The 21,217-nt window shown below is 44.6% G+C and overlaps 1 protein-coding gene and 1 long non-coding RNA gene across 2 annotated transcripts in view; both read left to right on the plus strand.

Annotated features, from left to right (window-relative positions):
* Nucleotides 1-955, plus strand: part of LOC142046977 (uncharacterized) — a 7,628-nt gene extending 6,673 nt beyond the window's left edge. The window contains exon 3 of the long non-coding RNA XR_012656093.1: nt 903-955. This is a non-coding gene — a long non-coding RNA (uncharacterized LOC142046977). The remainder of the gene's footprint in view (nt 1-902) is intronic.
* Nucleotides 956-18,827: 17,872 nt separating this feature from the next.
* Nucleotides 18,828-20,784, plus strand: FOXD1 (forkhead box D1). Its single transcript, XM_032771649.2, has one exon. The coding sequence runs from the start codon at nt 19,146-19,148 to the stop codon at nt 20,304-20,306; it is 1,161 nt and encodes a 386-aa protein (XP_032627540.1). The 5' UTR covers nt 18,828-19,145; the 3' UTR covers nt 20,307-20,784.
* The last annotated feature ends 433 nt before the right edge of the window (nt 20,785-21,217 follow it).

Raw genomic sequence — 21,217 nt, forward strand, 5'->3', positions numbered from 1 at the left:
GTCGATTTGTGGCCACAGTAACCCTAATCCGATATGGTAATACCGATTTTAGCGCTACTCCTCTCGTTGGGGAGGAGTACAGAAACCAATGTAAAGAGCCCTTTATATCGATATAAAGGGCCTCGTAGTGTGGACGAGTGCGGCGTTAAATCGGTTTAACGCTGATAAAATTGGTTTAAACGCGTAGTGTAGACCAGGCGTAAGCCAACGGGAGAAGCTCTCTGGCTGGCATAGTACTGTCTTCAGTAAAGCACTGCAGAAGCACAGCAGCACTAGCTTCAATTTTTTAGGTGTAGACCTGCCCTTAGCAATGTGCTTGACTTTGCTCACTGTGAGGAGGCGAGTGGGACAACTCACATGATTAACTGGGACTCATATGATTGACTTCAATGGGATTAATCACCCGGCATAAAAGTAAGCACATACATAAGCCTTTGCAGAATCTGGGCCTACATTTTGTAAAGGTCAGTGTATGTTGTTGGCACTATATACATTAATAATAATAGAACATTAACTTGTCCTGTAACTTTGATAACTTTTTGGTGACTTATTTGCTAGGAATTTCATGACTAAATTACAGTTTTAACATTTGTTGTTATAACAAGACATGTTTTAAAAGACTGTTAAAAAACTTAGCCCCAAAATATAGTTTTATTTGTTTTAACAAGTCTACAGAAAAGTAATATGAATATAAAATTATGTAATCAGTTTTAAAAAATGAGAATGTTTTTTGTTTTAAATATTTAAATATTTCCCTCCGGTACTCAAGGCCAATCAGAGGGCGGGCCAAGAGGGCCATTTGGCCTGGGCCTCAAGCTCAAAGGGGACCTCAAATTTAGGCACTTGTGAAACTTATAAAATGCTAAAAAATTAACAACTTGTTTTTTGTGCATCCCTATCAGACCAAAATGTGACACATTCTCGCAGATTAGAGCGGCAAATTTAAGCAAATAGATTTAATTTGGTAAAACACCATTTTTTTTTAACTGATATAGATTTTGTCATATTAAAGAGTTAAAATGTTCATACGTATTAATAAAAATGTCAGTTTTGATGGCATAAGATTAGACCATGATGAATGTGTCTTCAGATCAACTGATTATATAAAGAAACCACTACTAGTGGCTGGTGCTGGATCAAGTAAGTATTGAAAGGTAGAGAATTGTTACATTTTACTGTCTTTATAGTTTTACATCTAGTTGACTAAGGAATTATTTATGTGTGAAAATTCCTCATTATTATCTTCATATGATAGCTAAAATGGGTGACTGGTTGGTTGATTGAGCCCTAGCTTGGTAGCTTGGCTATCATCATAGGCTTTCGTAGTCTATGGGCTCAGATTCAAGGTGAAAATTTGAGAGGACAATCTTGTACAGTGATTTTCGTTGGGACACATGTTCATGGGCAGCAAGTTCTATGGGCCCGAAGTGCCTGGGCACCAGGTGCCCGGGCATCATGGGCCTGGCTCCAGCACTGGTTTCTCCCTCAGCCCCGCCTTCTTCCCCCTCCCCCCCGTACATTCCCCAGGCCATTTAAAACAGCCCAGGCCCACCACTCACCAGCAGTGCAGCAGAGCTGCGCAGCTTCCTGCCTGCTTGCTCTATGTGGCTGCCGGCCCCTACCTGAGGTCCCTGGGTGGGGTAGGTCTGTGTCCCCCCCCAAGCCCCCCTGGGGCCAATGGGAAGCTGCTGGGGGAGTGCCTGGGGGGGGGGGACAGTGCGGAGACCTGCCTAGGAGCCTCAGGTAAGCACCCCCCCCCCACAGCCTGCACCCCCACCCCTTTCTCACATCCTCTTTCCAGCCCCCAAACTCCCTCCCAGAGCTCACACCCAAACTTTGTCCCAGAGCCTTCACCCCCACCCTTTGCCCAAGCCCAGAGCCTGCACCCAGCACCCAAACTCCGTCCCAGAGCCTGCACCCCCACCCCCTTCCCACACACCCTCTCTCACCTCAAACTCCTTCTAAGAGCCTCCACCCAAAGTCTCCCAGAGCCTGCACCCCCACCTCTTGCCCCAGCCCAGAGCCTACACCCAAACTCCATCCCAGAGCCTGCACCCCAAACCCTCTCCTGTACCCCCACCCGCTGCCACATCCCACAGCCTGCACCCAGCACCCAAATTCCATCCCAGAGTCCGCCCCTTAGACCCCCTTCTGCACACCCACCCCCTGCCCCAGCCCAGGGCCTGCACCTCAGATTTCTCCCCCCACCCAAACTCCTTCCCAGAGCCTTAAGCAGGTGGGGGAGGAGTTTGTGAGGGTGGGGTCTGGGCGTTCTTGGCACCACCAAAATTTCTACAAACCTGCCGCCCCTGCACACATTTGAAATTTTTGGACATTATCCCTCTGTCTGTAACCGTGTCTGTGTTTACTATATATGTGTCATCCCTTTGTCTTCAGCTCAGCCTGTTATATTATACCTTGTGTACATGAGATTTGACTCAGTGATAAGGATAATAACTTATCTGACTGTTTAATTTTGTGTTCTTAATTAGTATTCCTTCGTTTTAAGTCTTTTCATCATTTGTGTACCATTCAGCAGTTGTGTACATGTTTACAGCAGAATATTTCAAGTGTGAATAGGCTACATATTGACCAGATAAATCACTATGAAGAGGAGATTTGAAAATGGTGCAAGCAAGAGACAGCGAAAACAAGTGAGTGAAGCAGCAGCTAAGAGCACAAAGCCAATAACTTCATTTCTCAAACCACTGGAAAACACATCTTACCCAACAAACAATGCTACAGAAATATCAATAATCAAGAAGATGTGCCAACAGTAACAGATGCAGCAGAAGATACTGTGTTGGATCAAGAAACTCAATAGCAACGGGAAGATGTAGATCTTGCGCATCAAGAGCAATTCATGAGGACTACAGGTTTGACTGTGACAGACATTGGAATTATTGATAAGAGCAATGCTACCCAAATGCAATCTTTTCTTCAAATTAGTTGTTTTGAAATTCCAAGTAACATTCCACAAGATGCTGATAATCATGCTTTCCCTATTCATCTACTGACAAAAATTTTTCCAAATGATGAGACCTGCACAAAAGACTGATTATGCTGGAGTACGGAAAAACAATCTCTGTACTGTGCACCTTGCTTCATTTTGAACAAAAGTGCTGCAAATGCATCAGTTCTCTCTGATCAATCAGGATGGAGCATCAACAGAGATTGGAGGAAGTTGAAAGACCGAATACCGTCACATGAGAGTTCAGCATCACACAAAGAAAACTACGTTGCATGGAAATCAGCCAATAGGGCAGCATCTGCTGAAAGTGCAGTTGAAAATTTACTCGTGACTGAATTCTCCACAGAAACTAATAACTGGAAAAAACTTCTTGAGCACATCCTGAATGTCATCCTTTTTCTGAGTGGAGGTTGGCTTTCTTTGGTTCCAGTCAACGTATTGGTGATCATGCAAATGGAAACTTTCTAGGCATAGCTGAGCTCCTCAGAAAATATGACCCACTTTTGTCAGAGCATGTTAAACGTATTCGAGAATCACAAGAGAGACAAAAGTGCATGCAAGTCCATTATCTCTCCACATGCATACAAAACGAGTTTATTGAGCTATGTGGGTCATTTGTACAAACAACAATTTTTGATGAGATTCAAAACGCCAAGTATTGTTCAATCATTGTTGATACGACTCCAGATTGTTCTCACAAGGAACAGACTACTATGGTTATTCGATATTTTAAGATTGTAGACAGCTCAACATTTTCAGTTGAAGAAAGGTTTATTTTGTTTGATAATTTCACGAGAAAAACCAGAAAAGAAATTGCTGCTTGAGTATTAGCAATTCTAGAAGGTTTTAGGTGAGATTTTCAAGTCTGCATTGGTCAAGCCTATTACAATGGATCTAACATGGCTGGGAAGTGCAAAGGTATACAAGCAGTTCTGCTTGAACATAATTCAAATTGTATTTTCTCCAGCTGTGGAAACCACATACTAAATTTTGTAGGTGTTGACTGTGCTGAATCATGCAAGGAGGCAATTACTTACTTTGGAACTGTTCAGCAAATGTACAATCTCTTCAGTAGCAGTCCACAAAGGTGGGAAATTCTGAAGCAATATCTTCCTGTTTCACTGCATGGGATGTCCAAAACTAGATGGTCTGCACGGATTGATGGTGTTCAACCAGTTATGCAACCTTTGAATTCAGTGAGAAAGGCTTTAAATGAGCTTGAGTCTCTCATTCTCACTGCACAGGCTTGAACTGAATTTCAGTCTATTCAAAAGCACATGTCCAAATTTTCATGCATTCTGATGTCATCTTTGTGGTTGAAGCTACTTACAATGATCCACCAAACGATCAATCTGGTAATTGAAGCACGCAATGCTACACTTGATGTTGAGAGGGATAATATTGAAAGTTTTATCAATGACATTCAACAAATTCATGAACAATGGGATGCGATCCTGACTTAATCCATCTGAAGAAGTGGTGTTTCACCCGCAAAAGCTTATGCCCAAATAAATCTGTTAGTCTTTAAGGTGCCACCAGACTCCTTGTTGCTTTTGTGGATACAGACTAACACGGCTACCCCCTGATACTTGAGTCCAAATTAGTAGCACAGAATTTTGACATTTCATCTGAGTTCTCCACCAATCGTATCTTACCTACTGAATCCAATGCCGAGCAGTATTATAGGGTCATCCTTTTCTTCCTTGTCATCATTGACTCTATTCAATCAGGTCTTACACGTCGATTTGAGTCACTGCGACTAATTTGTACCCTTTTGGGGTTTCTTTGCCAGTTCAACAGACTGAATAATGAATACTTTCTGCAGCTGAACAATTTCTGCAACAGTACAACAAAGACATCTCGAAAGATCTCAGTGACAAAGTCATTTTCCTCAAACAAATATATTCCAAGAACTTTAAATTGGATTGCAAGACAAAGGAATTGCTTCAAAAAATACTCAAACTTGGACTCTCTGGGGTGCTTGCTAATATCACAATTGCATTGCTTATTTTTGTCAGTTTGCCTGCATCAGTGGTTTCAGCTGAATGCACCTTCAACGTGTTGAAGCAGGTAAAGAACTATCACCGTCTCCCAGCAGGTTTCAGCTGAATTCACCTTCAACGTGATGAAACAGGTAAAGAACTATCACCCATCTCCCAGCAGGTTTCAGCTGAATACACCTTCAACGTGTTGAAGCAGGTAAAGAACTATCACCATATCCCAACAGGTAAAGAACTATCACTGTCTCCCAGCTGCACTCCAGCCATAGGAATTATGATACCTACGGACAGATTTCATGATGCATGACAGAAAGCAGCCATGACCGGGACATATTGCAGTGCAGGGTAAAAGTGAAGGAGCTGTAGAATGCCTACCACAAGGTGCGTGAATCAAACCGCTGCTCCGGTGCTGCGTCGATGAGCTGCCAGTTCTACAAAGAGCTGGACACGATACAGTGATAACCTGACCTCCAGTGCAAAGGACCCTGTGGGTACTTCATTGGCTCATGTGCTAGTTGAAAGTGGACCGAGTCAGGAGGAGGAAATCTTGGAAGAAGAGGGGGAGGGGTACCCAGAGGCAGAGGATGATTCAGAAGCCAGAGATGCATGTAGTCAGGAGCTCTTTTCTACTCCAGAGGAGGCTAACCAGTCACAGCTGTCAGATCTTGGCAAAGCGCAAACAGGAGAGGAGGCCCCTGGTAAGTGGATCTGATTTTGGGAATTGCTGAAGCGAGTTGTTGGGGGCAGGAGGGTTGCAGAAAGCAGGCTTGTCTCCCACCGCATGCTTAGTCTGAGCAGTGGAACAGGCTGTTGATTGACTTCCTCACTTCACGGGAATCTCCCTCAGAGATCTCCAGGAAACTTTCGTGGAGATACTGGGCAATCCATTGCTGGAGGTTCCTCGGCAGAGCTGCTTTGTTTCTTGCCCACTTAACTGTAACTTTCCCATGCCACTTTGCTATCACTGGAGGCAGGGAACCATTGCTGCACACAGGCAAGCTGCATAGACGCCAGGGTGGAAGCCGCAGCCTTGGAGAAGACCCTCTTTTGATTCCCTGCTCCCTCAGCAGCAAGATATCTTCCATAATGATCACAATCTGTGGAAAGTATGGGGACAGGAATGATTATCTGGCACCCCCTACAGTGCAGGCTTTCCCAAGAGCCATGTGCCCAGTGTACAGCAGGGTCCAGGAAGAGAGATTTACCCTATTCTTGCGGTTACTCACTATTTTGGGGGTCTTGTGGCTCGTGCACTTTTCTGGGTCAGACAGTTAGTGACAGGTGTTTGAGTACTGGCTGTGTTTTAAAGCACTAAATCAGTGTTGTCTGTGTTGCAAACAATACTGCTTCTGTAAAATATAAACTTCACGGAGATGACCTTGGGAGCCCAGCCTTGCTTTTTGTTATCGGCAGCAGAACAGCTGTACAGAATTAGAAAGTGGTCAAGAAGAACTAAGAAGGACTTTCTCCATGAGATTATGATGCACTCCGCCGCCGAGAAACAGGAATTGAAGGAGTGGCAAGACAGTGAGAAGAGGGACCTAAAGGAGAACGCGGAACACCAGAAAGAAGCCACGGAGCAGCTCTTAAACATTATGGAGTGTCAAGTGGACACACTCCAGGCGATACTAGCTCTTCAAACTGAGCAGCTCTGTGCCCGCCCTCCCCTGCAGCTGCTGTCGCAAAACTCTTTCCCATGTGCTCTCCACACACCGCCAACACACAGTTATCAACCTTCTGGCTCCACTCTCTACCGGCAGCTCCACTCCTCCCTCCTCACAGTCCAGCAGTGTCAACTCCCACTACCCACTGCACTCAACACTCATCCCTCTGCAGTTTGGCCCTTGTCATAAGTAGATAGGTAAGGGTTAATTTTCTTTTACCTGTAAAGGGTGAACAAAGGGGGAACCAAACACCTGACCAGAGGACCAATCAGAGACCTGGATTTTTTTTTTAAGAGTCTGGGAGGGAACTGGAAACTCGGGGTCTTTTTGTTTCCTCGGCTGTGAGTAAACAAGCTTTTTCTCTAACTCCATCTTCTTTCAAATATTCTAGTATATGTGAGTACAAAGGAACCAAAGTAATCGCTGTGATGTGCTTTGATTTGTATTTACATGGGTGTTGATTTGCTGGACTGGTTTAATTGCTATCTTTAAATCAGACTGTTTATTCCTATTTTCTTATAAGCCATATTCCTGTATTAGGTTTCTTAATGCAGTATTGTTGTTCTGTATTTCTTTCTTTTATATAAGTTTCTTTTTAAAAACTTTGTGGGAGTTTCTTTTCCTAGTGAGGCAGAGGGGAGAGGAATTTCTGTGCCCGAGCTCTGTTACATCTGTGACAGGCTAGGGGGGGAGGGAAAAGCCCAAACTCTGTGTCTTACTTTCCTATTGTCCCAGGGTGGGAAAGGCTACGGGAAAAGGAGGGGTGAATCTCTTGTGTGGCTGACTAGGTTTGAATGCATAGCCTCGGGAAGCTAGATTGCCTCTCTGGTTGTATTCAAAAGGAATAGGACAGCATCGCACCAGCTTAACCAGGAAAGGGGGGGAAGCTGGGGGATGAGATAGAGGAGACCCAGGGGCTCTGGGTCTTGGAGGGGTCCCCCAAGGAAAGGTTTGGGGAACCCGAGGGGGCCGAAACCCTGGAAAACTTCGGCTGGTGGCAGCGAGATAAGATCCAAGCTGGGTATAAGATTGGGGAGGTTCACAGTAAGCACCCAGATTTTGTACGCTAAGGTCCAGATTTGGGAGAGACGTTTACCACAGCCCTGCTGAAGTATGGCACCCAGCCAGAACTCAAACACCTGTCACATTGTACTCCAAAGGAGAAAGTTGGGTATGATCCCTGGACATATACAAATCTGTAGCTGTCCTGGGACCCCCTCCTCCTTTTGAGACCACCCCTTACCCCATCCCCCATCCTCCTCCCTGCTGATGAATTTTTTTCTTTTGACTCTCTCTTCCGGTTGTTGTCTTTTAATAAAATAATTGTGTTTGTTTGAAAGCAATCTTTATTCTATTAAGTGAAAAAGTGCACTGCAAAGCAACATACAATTATGTTAAGGCCCCTTCTTGCATCACGTACACCAATCACCTCCAAGCATTACAAGCACAGCAATCCCAAGCATAGCAACAAATGTTGGTGCATTCAGCTTTGAATTGCTGCCTTAAGGCATCCGTAATCCTTATATGCCCCTCTAATAGCAAGCCATCCTGGAAAAAGTGTTGGTTGGCAAACAATTCAAACTCACTATTGCTAAACCAGAACTCCTTATTTTTCCTCCTAAAATTGTCTTCTGTGCTCCATTACTGTTGAAGACACCACCATCCCCCTCACCTTTTGTCCTCAAAACATTGATTCCTCCAGAGTTTGCTTTCTGTTTGTCTGTTCATCCAGATTTTTGTAATGTCACCCTTTGTGGTCATCTCTGAATACCTCCTGAAGAGTTGCATACAAAATTTACAGCTGTCCCATAGCTTATATTTTCTCTCAACTTCCCCCAACGCAGTAGGGGAATTTTTTTATTTGAGATTTTATTTCCTCCTTTCCCCCTTCTTTTACTTCTCTCTTTCTTTCTTTTCCTTCTGGTTTTCACAATTTTTTATTCCTGTTCCACCTCCTCTCTACTACGTTGCTGGTTTTAGTTGGGGATTTGGAAAAGCTAAGTAAAAGAAGTGAGTTTTACACTTCATTCTGAGGGTTGTGAAATTAGTTTTTATTCAAAAGCTCTGGTGCCAAGGAAGTCCTGTTGCCTGGTCTCATAAGTTTCATCCTTGAGGATGATAGTTTCTGAGGTATATACAGGGCCGGCGCTAGGATTTCTGACGCCCTAGGCGCCGGGACATTTCGCCGCCTCCCACGCGGGTCTCGCGGCTCCGGCGGAGCTGCCGCAGGCATGCCTGCGGCAGGTCCACCAGAGCCGGCTCCCTGACCCCGGGAGGGTGGGGCGCCCCGGCCGCGGACCGCCACAGCGGCTCCCTGACCTGGAGTGCCCCGGGCCGCTGGACCGCCGCGGCGGCTCCCTGACCGGGGACGCCCTGGGTTGCCGGACCGCCACGGCGGCTCCCTGACCTGGGGGACGCCCTGGGTTGCCGGACCGCCGCGGGCGGCTCCCTGACCGGAGCGCCCCTGGCCGCCGGACCGCCGCGGCGGCTCCCTGACCCGGGGGACGCCCTGGGTTGCTGGGTCTCTGCGGCGGCTTCCTGACCCGGGGTGCCCTAAGCTGCCGGGCTGCCGCAGCTGCGCACTGACCCTGGGGGTGCCCTAAGCTGCCGGGCTGCAGGCAGCTGCTGCCGCTGCCAGCTCAGACTACACAGCGGCCGCTGCAACCATTTAAAAAAATTGGGGGGGCGCCGCTTTTTGGCGCCCCCAAATCTTGGCACCCTAGGCAACCGCCTAGTTCGCCTAAATGGTTGCACCGGCCCTGGGTATATAGCTGCAAAGGGAGAATGTTATCTGAGAAAATGAGAGGCTTTCTGTGAGACACTTAAAGGTCAGTTTCATGGAAAGCCTTGAAAATGGACCATGACTTTAACCTTGACTAAGTATTCTATGGGGAGCAGTGTAGTGAGTTAAGCATAGTTATTTATGCTCTCAGTGACGGATATTACTGAGGAAACTGCATGCTGCATTCTGAACTAACTGAAGCTTTTAAATTGCAGAGTACTCATGCCCAGTATACTGAGTTGCAGTGATGTAGCCTGTAGAACATGAAGGTGTAACTGACCATGGCCAAGTCATCATCTGATAACATGGGACACAGTTTTGTAAGACTCCGTTGCAAGAAGGCATATGTTGTAGCTGCAGGTATTTGAGAAGCCGGAAGTATTGAAGAGTACAAAAGGATCCCAATAATGTGGACTAATCTGACATTCTGGGTGCATATTCCTTGGAGAAAATATTATCTTTCAGCAATAGATGTTTCTTAATTTCACAAGTGATGTAAAACCATATCTGTGTCATATTTTTCTTTCATTGTATTTCTTCTCCCCCCCCCCCCCGCATCATAGATGGAACCAACTTGTTCTTTTAATGATGTAACTGCTGGCTCACACCTGGTATCAACAAGGGATCAAACTTGGGACCTAAATGCATCAGCGTCTACTGTCTGGGCTAGAAGATATTTTACTCTTAGCTAAGGCTGCAGTAGGCTCATCAAGCACTAGCTGGCCTAGCCACCACCAGAAGGGGACAGAGGGCCACTCTGAGCAGGCAGGGGTTACAATGAAACCATCTTTCCAAATCACCCATTGGTCTGAACTGAGCTCCAATGAAGACTAAACACAAATACCATAATTGTGTGGAGCTCAGCAGTGTTCCTGTTCTACAACAATTACATCCAGCATGTCAATGTTGTAATTCATGAACAAGCTTTGAAGGACACTTTGTGTCATCCTTAATAAATAATGTGTTTTAATGGGGCTTGTTTTATTTTGAGTGAGGTAAATCTGGGCACACACTGAAGAACCTGTTTTATTAGCAGTGGCTCAAACAGCTGGCTGCACACACTCATGTGCTATTCCAGTCCACTCTGAGAATCCCAGCTGAATTTGGTTTGGTTTTTAACAGTGATTGCATTAAAAAAGTGATTCTCAAATTTATTTGATCAGGCCTCCCTTCTTTGTGTCTGTAGTTATTTATGTCCCCTCCCCTTGCAAGTACATATACCGCTGCCCAGCTCTGAAGGCAGAACAGAGAGCAGTGTCTGCTGACTGGGTGCCTAGCTCTGAAGGCAGCAGCACAGAAGTAAAGGTGGCAATGTGAAAAGAGATATTTGTCAATATCACTTTTCACAGCAGACTTAGCGCCCGTATTGCCAGCCTTACTTCTGCACTACTGCTGACAGCTGTTGCCCTGCTGCCTCCAGGTGATTGAATGGTGGGAGGGCAGAGACCGAGCCCAGGCTCCATCTGTCTGCTTTATTCCCACCTCTGGGGTGTGCAGGGCCCTTCTGCACAAGCCTCAGCCATCCAGGGCTGACAGCCAGAGCTCTTTAAAAAAAACAAACCAAAAATCACACAGGTTATGCCTTCCTTCACACATTCCTGTGCCTCATGGTTTGAGAACTGCTGCATTAAAGTATACCATAGCATTCCAAAACTTACGTTGTATATCTGTTTTTATCATATTAATTGTATTATTTTATTTTATTTGCAAAATGCTACATTTTTGCATACCTTCCCATGACCCCCTTAGGTCACTTCTGAAACCATGAGGGTCCCAACCTGTACTTTGGGGAATTGCCTTCAAAGTGAAGGAAAGCCACAAGTTTGTGTGACCTAACTGAGCTGTGAAGTGATCATGCACATCTCATTCACTGTATTATAAAGGACACACTGAATAAGGCATGGCTCACTTCCTTCCAATATTCCCTGCATAGGGCATATTCCATTCACTTGCCATACTTAAGAAAAGTAGTCCCAAAACTTAGGACCCCTTTCTGCCTCCCTCTTCACCATTATCTACTCCACAACATCCTTTCCATTCTTACACTCCTTTCATTTCTTCTTCCTTCCAAGTCAATAGCTATAGCTCAACCCACCCAGACTCGGCCAGTTTTTGAGCAGTGAATAGGAAGTTTTACAGACATGTACATGCATATGTGAACTCTGTTTGAGAATATGTGAATCTAATTTGATGTTGAACAGCCTTTGCCTGAATTTACAGGTGAAATTCCCAACTTCTACAGATTCAGATAATATGCATTAATTTGAGAAAATCATCCTTAATGAATAAAAATATGCATGTTCCTGACTTGTTGAGAAAATGAGGAAGAGGCATCCTAATTCTTCCAAATCAGAAATAATTCCTGCAGATTTTTCCAATTTTTCCCTAAAATAATGTAGTTGTTAGTACTGCTGAGCAAGAGCAAAGTCTGACCTCATCCTAAATGTCTGGCAAAGTGTGCTCACATTCCCTGACTCCAGTGCCAACCCAAACATAAGGTTCAAAGGGTGCCTTGCTATGTGTTGAACTAAAAATCACCTGGGAAGGTTATTGTGTAGATCATTAGTTCTGAGCTATTATTTTTTATAAGACTCAAAAGGCTCACCATCAACATAGCGGTGAAACCACCCAGAACAGCCTAGATGACTAAAATACCAGGTCAGATGGGAATTTACTCATCTCTTACAAGAAGCATATTTGATTTAGCAGGTGCTACATCTGTTTCCCTATGCAATCCAAGGAATTGGTTTTAACCTAGAATGCCTAGAATGCCTCAGCTAGGTTGTGACTAGCTAAGAAACTGCTTCTCTGCTTAGTCATCCTTCCCAACAGTAAAAGCAGCAGAGAACCCTGTGGCACCTTATAGACTAACAGACGTTTTGGAGCGTGAGCTTTCGTGGGTGAATACCCACTTAGTCAGTGGAGATAAGCTAAAGAATTCTTGTTCCATCTCCAGATTTGAATCCTGGGGATTGGATACAGGGGAACATCCTTGGCTTTGGAACTCGCTCATCTCCAGCCGCCTTAAGACTGTGAACTTTTAGGGAACAGCATGGGACTGGTCTGTTGGATCAAATATGTGCTCGAAGGTGGTTTGGATATACAGGGATTTCAAAAGAAGGGTTAGAATGAATAATAGTCAAGGATACTATTTGCATTAGTAAACTAAGCAGGATTTGATCCTATGTATGTAGTTAAACCCTGGTCTACATTATGAGGTTAGGTCGAATTTAGCCACGCTGGGTCGATTTTATAAGCACTAAGTCTACACAACCAACCCTATTCTGTCGACCTAAAGGGATCTTAAAATCAACTTCTATACTTCTCCCCGGCAAGGGGAGTAGCACTAAAATTGACCTTGCTAGGTCAAATTTGGGGTAGTGCGGACACAATTCAATGGTATTGGCCTCTAGGTATCAGAGCCCCATACATGCTGCTTCTATGATCAGCTGCATGCCATTCTAGGGGGAGACCCTACCACTACCCTACCACTGTCCGTGGACACCTGCAAGAGGGGAGTCTCACGCAACAGGGAGGAGGATTTGGGAATGAGGTAGAGGAGGAGGAGAATGTGCAGCAGGCAAGAAGTGAATCCATTCTCCCTGGCAGCCAGGACCTTTTCATCACTCTGGAGCCAATACTCTCCCAAGGCGGGTTCTCGGACCCTGAAGGTGGTGAAGGCACCTCTGGTGAGTGCACATTTGTAACTACAGTACAGAGTTTAAAAGCAATTGTGTTTAATGTTTGATTTGCTCTGAAGAATTAGGATGCATTCGCTGCCAGTACAGCTACTGGAAAAGTCTGTTAACATGTCTGGGGATGGAGCAGGAATCCTCTAGGGACATCTCCATGACTTCTATAAAATCAACCTAATTTTGTAGTGTAGACATACTCTAAGGTATAAGTTATGGAGTATATGATACAAGCATTTTAGCAAGTGAAAAGAAGTAGATGTATGTGTGTGGATACTTAAAAAAAAAATCCCAACATTATTCTAATCATGTTGTCCTCCCCAGGGTAGCAGAGCCACAGACTTTTAACCCAAACTTCCCTTCCTTCCCAGTTCTGGTATTTTAAACATTCCTGTTGTTTGAAAGTTCTAAAAAGACTCTGTTTCTTTTTAGGAAGTGTCTCATGTTATGTGTCTGCCAGTGAACCCAGGATAGAATACCTGCCATGGTAATCATTCATGCCCAGGGATATTCCTGCTAACGACGCTGGCAATCTTACTCTGCATAAACAGAAGGACAAAGGATGATCCGAGTCTGAGTTATTGTGGATCATTATGATGATTATTTTGCAAATATAGCTGTAGTCTGGGTGTGAGAAACTATTGGGGGATTTTGTCATTTTTATTCTTTTGTGCTGTATTGTGTAATTGTTGTAGCAGTGCTGAGGCTTTAGGAGAGGTGCCCTAAAGGAAATACAAATACATACATTACATTTACTATTTTGCTGCTTCTCTAGGGCTTCACAAACTTTTTACACACTACGATTTTCATGTTGTTTTGCTGTTGCAGGTTAAATCATGCTTTTGCCTGTTCCCCATTCTCATCTCTCCCACTTTATGTCTGTATTGTTCCCCGCCCCTTCACTTAGCAGCCTACATTATTTGTACACCCTCACTGAAGTCAGTAGCAAAACTCCCATTAACCTAAAGGCCCTATAAGTGAACTAAATGGAGACTGGATAAAAAATGAATGATAGAAACAAGAAAACAAGCCTCCCTCCTGATAGTAATCCCATGGACTAAAATGGAACTATTTCTAGGTGTAACGGTTTGCAGGTTTGGATTTATAGTTTCTCTCCTTATATAATTGGCATTGAAAAGGGCCATCCCTTACACCCCTGGGTCATATAGCAGCAGATACAGCCCAGGAAAATGTTTCTTTTATTACAAAAGCTCGCTGATGATTTGTAAATTAAATAAGAAATCTGAAAATACATTGGGACAAATTCTGCTCTCAGTCATACCCTTGACACCACGATCATTGAAGTCAGTGAGGATCAAGGAATATAGGGTAGAATTTGGCCCAATTTTGGGCTGGGGACGGGGTCTGAATGGAAATCCTAATAGTTTCCTCTTGTCTAGAAGGTGGGTATAAAAATGATTAACCTGTCCACAATGCGACTGCTTTGGTTTGTTAGACAATCTCAGGGTTGGTAAATACTAGAGAGACTCTCTCCTCAGAAATGGCCTGTTCATTGCAGAGGATGTTCAGTGTTATCAGCCGTCATGAAAATTCCTTACTCAGGGCAAATAATTGTCCCTTTTTGCATTGTCGGTTAAACCTTTGCTGACACCAACTCTTTCCGATTGTGAAACCTGCTTAGAAAACAAGTTTCCTACTCAGTGTAATGTTCTGAATGGCAATCTCCTATTCACATTCCTGTATCAGTTGAAATATCGATATCGAATAAATGGCTAGAGTTGTTTGCCCTGAAGGCTGAAGGCTGCATCTTTCTTTTCTGTTTTCTTTTTTCTTTTCTTTTCTTTTCTTTTCTTTATTGACTGTGGGTTTTCCAGAGGAATGCTTCCATTTAAATAAATGTACACAATAAATAAATGGGGACACTTTTACATGAATATAGAGCAAGAATGTGATGAGTAAATGTATTTTCTATGAGCCTAATTGTGTCATCAATTTGAGGGAATTCTGGTTACAAATCGATAGAATTCTTGTTACAAATCGATAGCATGATATGGCCCCATATTGTTTTAGCGAAGATTTTTATGTTTACACACTCTGCTGTCTAGAATGAAGTATACAAATCGGTAGAATCATTGCCATTAACAGTTAATATCCGGATCTCTGCTGTTCACGTTAAATAACAACTCGCCATAACTGTCTGTAGGAATTATATTAACATGTTGCATATTTCTAATGTATTCAGTTTCTAAAACCCTCTCCGGTATTACGAAGTTGTACAAAGAGCATTGTCAACAGAAGAATGAAGTGGTGGGAGCGCTTCCACACCTTGAAATTAGCATTTGACAAGTGTACAAAGAATAGACACTTAAAGTCAATCAGAATTAACCCCGGGAAAAAGCTCAGGGATATAAACAATGGAGTCTGGTAGTTTGTTTCCGTAACAGTCTTACATATTTTCTCCAATGGATTGCTGTTATTTGCAGATACTTAGAATCATATAAATTCCTGTGTTCTTCCATTTAATCTTTGCTTGTTAGCATTCTCATCAAACTTTTTAATGCAAACTGCACTTCTGTGCCATGGATCTGGAAGCAGAACTCCCTATTGATTTCACAATCGATAGCACAATATGGCCCAAAGAATTCCATTTAGCTGCCCAGGCACCGGCAGTGTCTTTTCCTGCAGCTGGGGCTGGAGCTAATCACCCCGTGGCAATGCTCAGGTTTCTGGGGTTGGGGACTAGGGCTATCATCCCAGCACACTGTACTGAACAAACTCCGAAAGCAAACTTGCCGACCGCGGTAGAGAGCGCACAAATACCCGTGTTCCGGCATGCCAGCATCTTTGCCGGTAGGTGGCATCCCTTGTTCGCAGAGAATCTCCGCCAAAGAGAGCTCACTGAAAGGAAATCTGCAGAGAAGCAGCGCGATTTCGGTTCTGATGGGCAAACTCAACTTTAAGTTTCACTGTCTTGTCTGTAGAAAGAGCAAAACATCAAATGGCTGGGCTGGCCGCTGTTTAGCAAAGAGCTCCTGTCTGGGCCCGACAGTTCTTCACGCCGAGCACTGTCGTTCATTTGACACATGCAAGAAAATGGACTTTGCTTTCTCCTTCTTTACCTGCTGTTTGATTTCCTGCACGAGCGAAACACAGCAGAGCTGTCCAGAGAACTGCAGCCAGGGCCTGCTCCCGAGGTTATTTCCCTGATGAGCGTTGTTTGTTTCGTTGTCTTCTGTCACACATTTTTAGCAAAGCCTTTATAAGTTTGGAAGGAAAGAAGTCAAATATTCTTTTGGAGGAAAAAAAGTCACCATCACTCTGAGGGACTGCAATAAAACCTTATCTCAATTGTCTGTAGACAGAGCTGACTTACTGCCCTTCAGAAAACCCCACCTCTCTTTCCTCGAGTGACAGATGATGACTTACAACATTTTCAAAGTGTGTAGGGAAGATACATTTTAATCACCTGAGACAAAGGGGCTCAGGGTATGTGAATGTTTCAGTTTTTCATCGGCGTGTGCGTCAAAATCATGGAAATAGAATGTTGCGATACGGGTCATATTCGAACACTGTTTTCTGCATGTGTTAGGCATATAAAACGTACATAGATGAATCATGCACGCGTTTTGGCAGACAAGATAAAGGCAGGTCTGGTTATTTTTTGCATTCTTATTTCGGTGAAGCTGGTGCCGACCCACGAATATTAAAGTCCATTCTTCTTATTTAGTTCTTTTCGGGAGACTATAAACATTCTGGAATGTAATAAAAACACAATGAAAGGTACTAGAAGACAAGGAGAATTGAAAAAAACACTAATTAACAAGAAACTAGAACAAACAAAAACCAACTGTAAACACTTTTCAAGCAGGGAAACTTTATATAATAACTTGCCTTGGTATTCAAAACGGAAAACTATTTTTCCACATAAACGATATTTCACTCACTATTTTTAAATACAATTCGAGTTACTTTATCATTTCTCCAGAGGTACAAAATCTATTAGCCAAAACATAGCTATTGCTTTAATTATTCTTTTGCTTTTGTAGCTTTTTGTGACATGCTCCTTTGGCTTCTCAGTAATGAACACAATGTAAATAGGATTATTTGGAAATAGTAATAAGGATTATGTTCACAAATCCAATGAACCTGAGTTTGAAACGGTTTTGCTTGCAACTTTTGATTTAGAAAATATATTGAAAATGCATTTTAAAAAATGTTATATTTGGCATATGCGTTATAGCACGTGGTTATTTTTTCTTCTCAAAATAATTGTAATCAGAATAAAAAGATATCTCGTATATACTATCCTACAGATTATCATTTAGAGTTAATTCGGTAGAACTATGTATAATATGTATTTAAGATGGTTCTTTTTAATATCAGAGTGCTTAGAAGTGCTCTAACGTCAGAAGTGATCCATTAAATGTGTGCGCCCTCTAATTGAGAGGAGTATGATCTTTTGTCATTCTAAAGTGTGTCGCCTGATATTGAAAAATATCATGATTTTATTAGGAAATATAATTTTGTTTCATTTTCTTATTACTTTTGCTCCACAGCTCAAAGGCGAAGAGATTAATAAAATATGATGTTTTGTTTTTCCTTGCAGGAGTTTTCTGTGTTTCCTACAACCGAAAGGGCTACACTTCTTCCTTTACATAAAGTTCTTAAAATCAAATACGAAAATAGTGGGGGTATTTTTATGTGGTTGACAGCTAGAGCTATACAGTATGTGTGATACCATTCCTAAATGACAAATACCCTGAAGAGAGGAAAAAAGAGTGTTCTAAAAGTTTCTGCCTAAGAAGCATTTTTCACTGGAGGTTTAGACCACTACCCCCATCCTGATGGTTAGGAAATGTTCCTTCTACCAAAAGTTCCATTCAGATCCTGTCCTGGACTCGAAGACCGACTTTAATTTTCAAGGGCTCCTGTATTAAAATGATGTCTATATTTGTATCAGGCGTGTTCTCCTTTTCCTTCGGCTTAAATTGCAGTTATTGAATTAAAATCAAATTGTCTTCAGAAGAAAGCCATCTGCAAAAACGACTATGTTCTGTTAACATTCCAGTGAAAACAGATGGTTTTGTATCTTCTCCTCCGCAGGGAAAAAAAAGAAAACATGTCCGCTGAGGGGTCTCAAAATCCTAATGAATGAAACAGTAAAATGCAGATTTCCCTGCCACCCGTAGGATATTTGCATGGACGGTTCCTGTATTTGGGATTGCCTCGCTCCCTTTTTGGTGCGATTCCCCTTTTCCTGGGAAGGTTCGAGCTACAAAGGACATCGAGGGCTTTCTGTTGTTGAAATGCCTTGCGATTTGGGCAGTGATTAGGGTTGCAAATGTGTTCTCTGGTGACTACTCAAAATAACCCCAGCAACAGAAGTGCACTTTGGTGTTGCGGCACATGGAGAGCGGAGGGCGGGGGAAGAACTGCAATGGGATGGCACACTGTATATTGGGAGATGCAGCAGAAAGTACTGCGTATTTCAGTTTCCCAACCCTGACCTTTAGCAGTGCGAGCAGTCGAGTTTCTTGGAAGCATCAGGACTAGTGGGGCGGGCGATTTTGTCGTGCCTCCCCCCTCAGTCCTCTGCCCCCGGACTTTGCCTGCTCTGGGCTGGTTTGATTTCTCCAAGGAGGAATGCGCTAAGATGTTTCCCCAGTTGTGGCGCTGACGTTTGGAGCCATGTGATGGGTCCCCTTTCGCTATAAGGACAGAAGAAAGGCCGCCCTCTTCTGGACTCAGCCCCAGCCTTTTCAAGATCTTTCCCAAGACTCTCCCCCCCACCCCCACCCCCGTCCCCCAATACTAATCGCTCTCCTCCTTCCCTGGATCCATTAATGTCCGAGGGCTCCTGCGAGGAGGAGAAAGAGAGGAACCAGGGCGCAGCCAAGGGGGAGAGATTTCCCGCTGCCTGCTCGGCTGAGGCTACTGCTGGCTGCTGTGTTTGTTGCTTGTTCGCACCAGGGCTGCAGATCCTGGCTGTGTCTGGGCGGATTCGCCGCCTGGAGCAAAGGAGCGGGACTCCAGCGTGCACGGCTCCCTGGCCCTGATGAGCAGCTCCGCCAAGCCATGACTCTGAGCTCGGAGATGTCCGATGCCTCGGGACTGGTTGAAGAGACCGACATCGATGTGGTGGGCGAGGGCGAGGAGGAAGACGAGGAGCCTCGGCGCGGCGGGCACCCCTATGCCCAGGAGGAGGAAGAGGAGGAGGAGGACGACGACGAGGAGGTGGGGGAGCTCCCCGATGACATCTCGCTGCCCAGGTCTCCGGCGTGCGGCGCCGCTGGCAGCTCCCCCACCTCCTCCCAGCGCCCCTACAAGGCGGCGGCGGGCGGCGGCGGGGCCAGCAAGAACAGCCTGGTGAAGCCGCCCTACTCCTACATCGCGCTCATCACCATGGCCATCCTGCAGAGCCCCAAGAAGCGCCTGACGCTCAGCGAGATCTGCGAGTTCATCAGCGGCCGCTTCCCCTACTACCGGGAGAAGTTCCCCGCCTGGCAGAACAGCATCCGCCACAACCTCTCGCTCAACGACTGCTTCGTCAAGATCCCCCGCGAGCCCGGCAACCCGGGCAAGGGCAACTACTGGACCCTGGACCCGGAGTCCGCCGACATGTTCGACAACGGCAGCTTCCTGCGCCGGAGGAAGCGCTTCAAGCGGCAGCCGCTGCCGGCGCCCGAGCTGCTGCTGCGCGGGGTGGATCCCGGCACCTTCCTGCAGCAGCCGCCGCCGCAGCAGCAGCCGGCGCCCTACGGCTACGGACCGTACAGCTGTGGATATGGCATTCAGCTCCAGCCTTACCACCCCCACTCCGCCGCCCTCTTTGCCTTTCACCACCACTCCCCGCCGGCCCGGCAGCCGCCCCCGGGCGCCGCCGGCCCGGTCCTGCCTCCTGCTGCTGCTCCGGCAGGTCCTCCAGCTTCCTTACTGCCAGCGGCGGAGCTGGCCAGGACCTTCAGCTACCCGCCGCAGCTTAGCCCGTCCCTGACTTCTCTGCACGCTGCCAAATCCAGCAGCTCGGCTCTGGCCCGATCCCCCTTCTCCATTGAGAGCATCATCGGGGGGGCTGGCAGCAGCTGTGCCTCCCAGTCTGCCGTGGTTCCCGTCTTAGCCAGGTCTCTGGTTTCCTCTTCCTCCGTTTCTTCTACCGCCGCGGCCTTAGGGGCACTGCACCAAGGGACAGCCTTGTCCAATGTCGAGAACTTTACTGCTAGGATTTCAAACTGTTAACGATTTAAAGTCTTTCAGAAGGTAGGATTCGAGGTCTATCTTTTTTACACCTTCACGAATTGAAACGGACATTTTATGCAGCCGATTTGTGTCCTGCCACTTTGTTGTTCGGTACCGATATTTATGCAAAGCCAATTCTATATGCTGCATAGGCAGAAACTTTTGTTGTTGGAAAGTTATATCTTATTCCTTAAAAAAAAAATCTCTAAACCATTGAAGTTCGGAGATTCTCAGGTCCAGGAATTCAAAAACAATAATGTACAAGAGAAATGAAAGATCTTGAGGGAGGACAATAAAGCAATACTTTTTCATTTTAGTACACTTGTCTCATGTACTTTTATAAAAGGAAATTAACATGTTTACACCGAAGAAAGTCAAGATTATCCTTTCTTATTTTAACCTGTGTTTTGTATTATAATAGACATGCGGAGTTTTTATTTTGTACTTTATGCGTATTCTTTACAAGGAATGTTGTTAAAATTACTGGCAAGTATTATTGTACTATTCTAATGTACATTTTTTACACATTTTCAAAAATAAATTTTTTAATTTCCAAAAAAGTTCCTCCCATACAATTGGCTTTGGACGCTCCCCTCCTTAGCACTCCCCCACCCCAGAGTGAGAGTTCTGATTTGCGATTAGTAGAATAATAGAAAAGTTAATACAACAGTAACCACGATACTTTACAGCAAATAGTTATTTATAAAAGGATTTGACCAAGAAGAAAATCAGATTATGATCTTCATAGTCTAGCCATTGTCAGCTATAACAGGTAATACAAAGTAAAAATATAAATGGGGGGGGGAGTAAGTTGGAAGATACCCACTTGTTGGAAGATACCCACTTCCTGCAAATTACAATGCTCTAAAACTAAAAGTATTTGTATTTGAGTCAATAAATATAGACTATTT

This window comes from Chelonoidis abingdonii, chromosome 6, assembly GCF_003597395.2.
Source record: "Chelonoidis abingdonii isolate Lonesome George chromosome 6, CheloAbing_2.0, whole genome shotgun sequence".
Taxonomy (NCBI): Eukaryota; Metazoa; Chordata; order Testudines; family Testudinidae; genus Chelonoidis; species Chelonoidis abingdonii.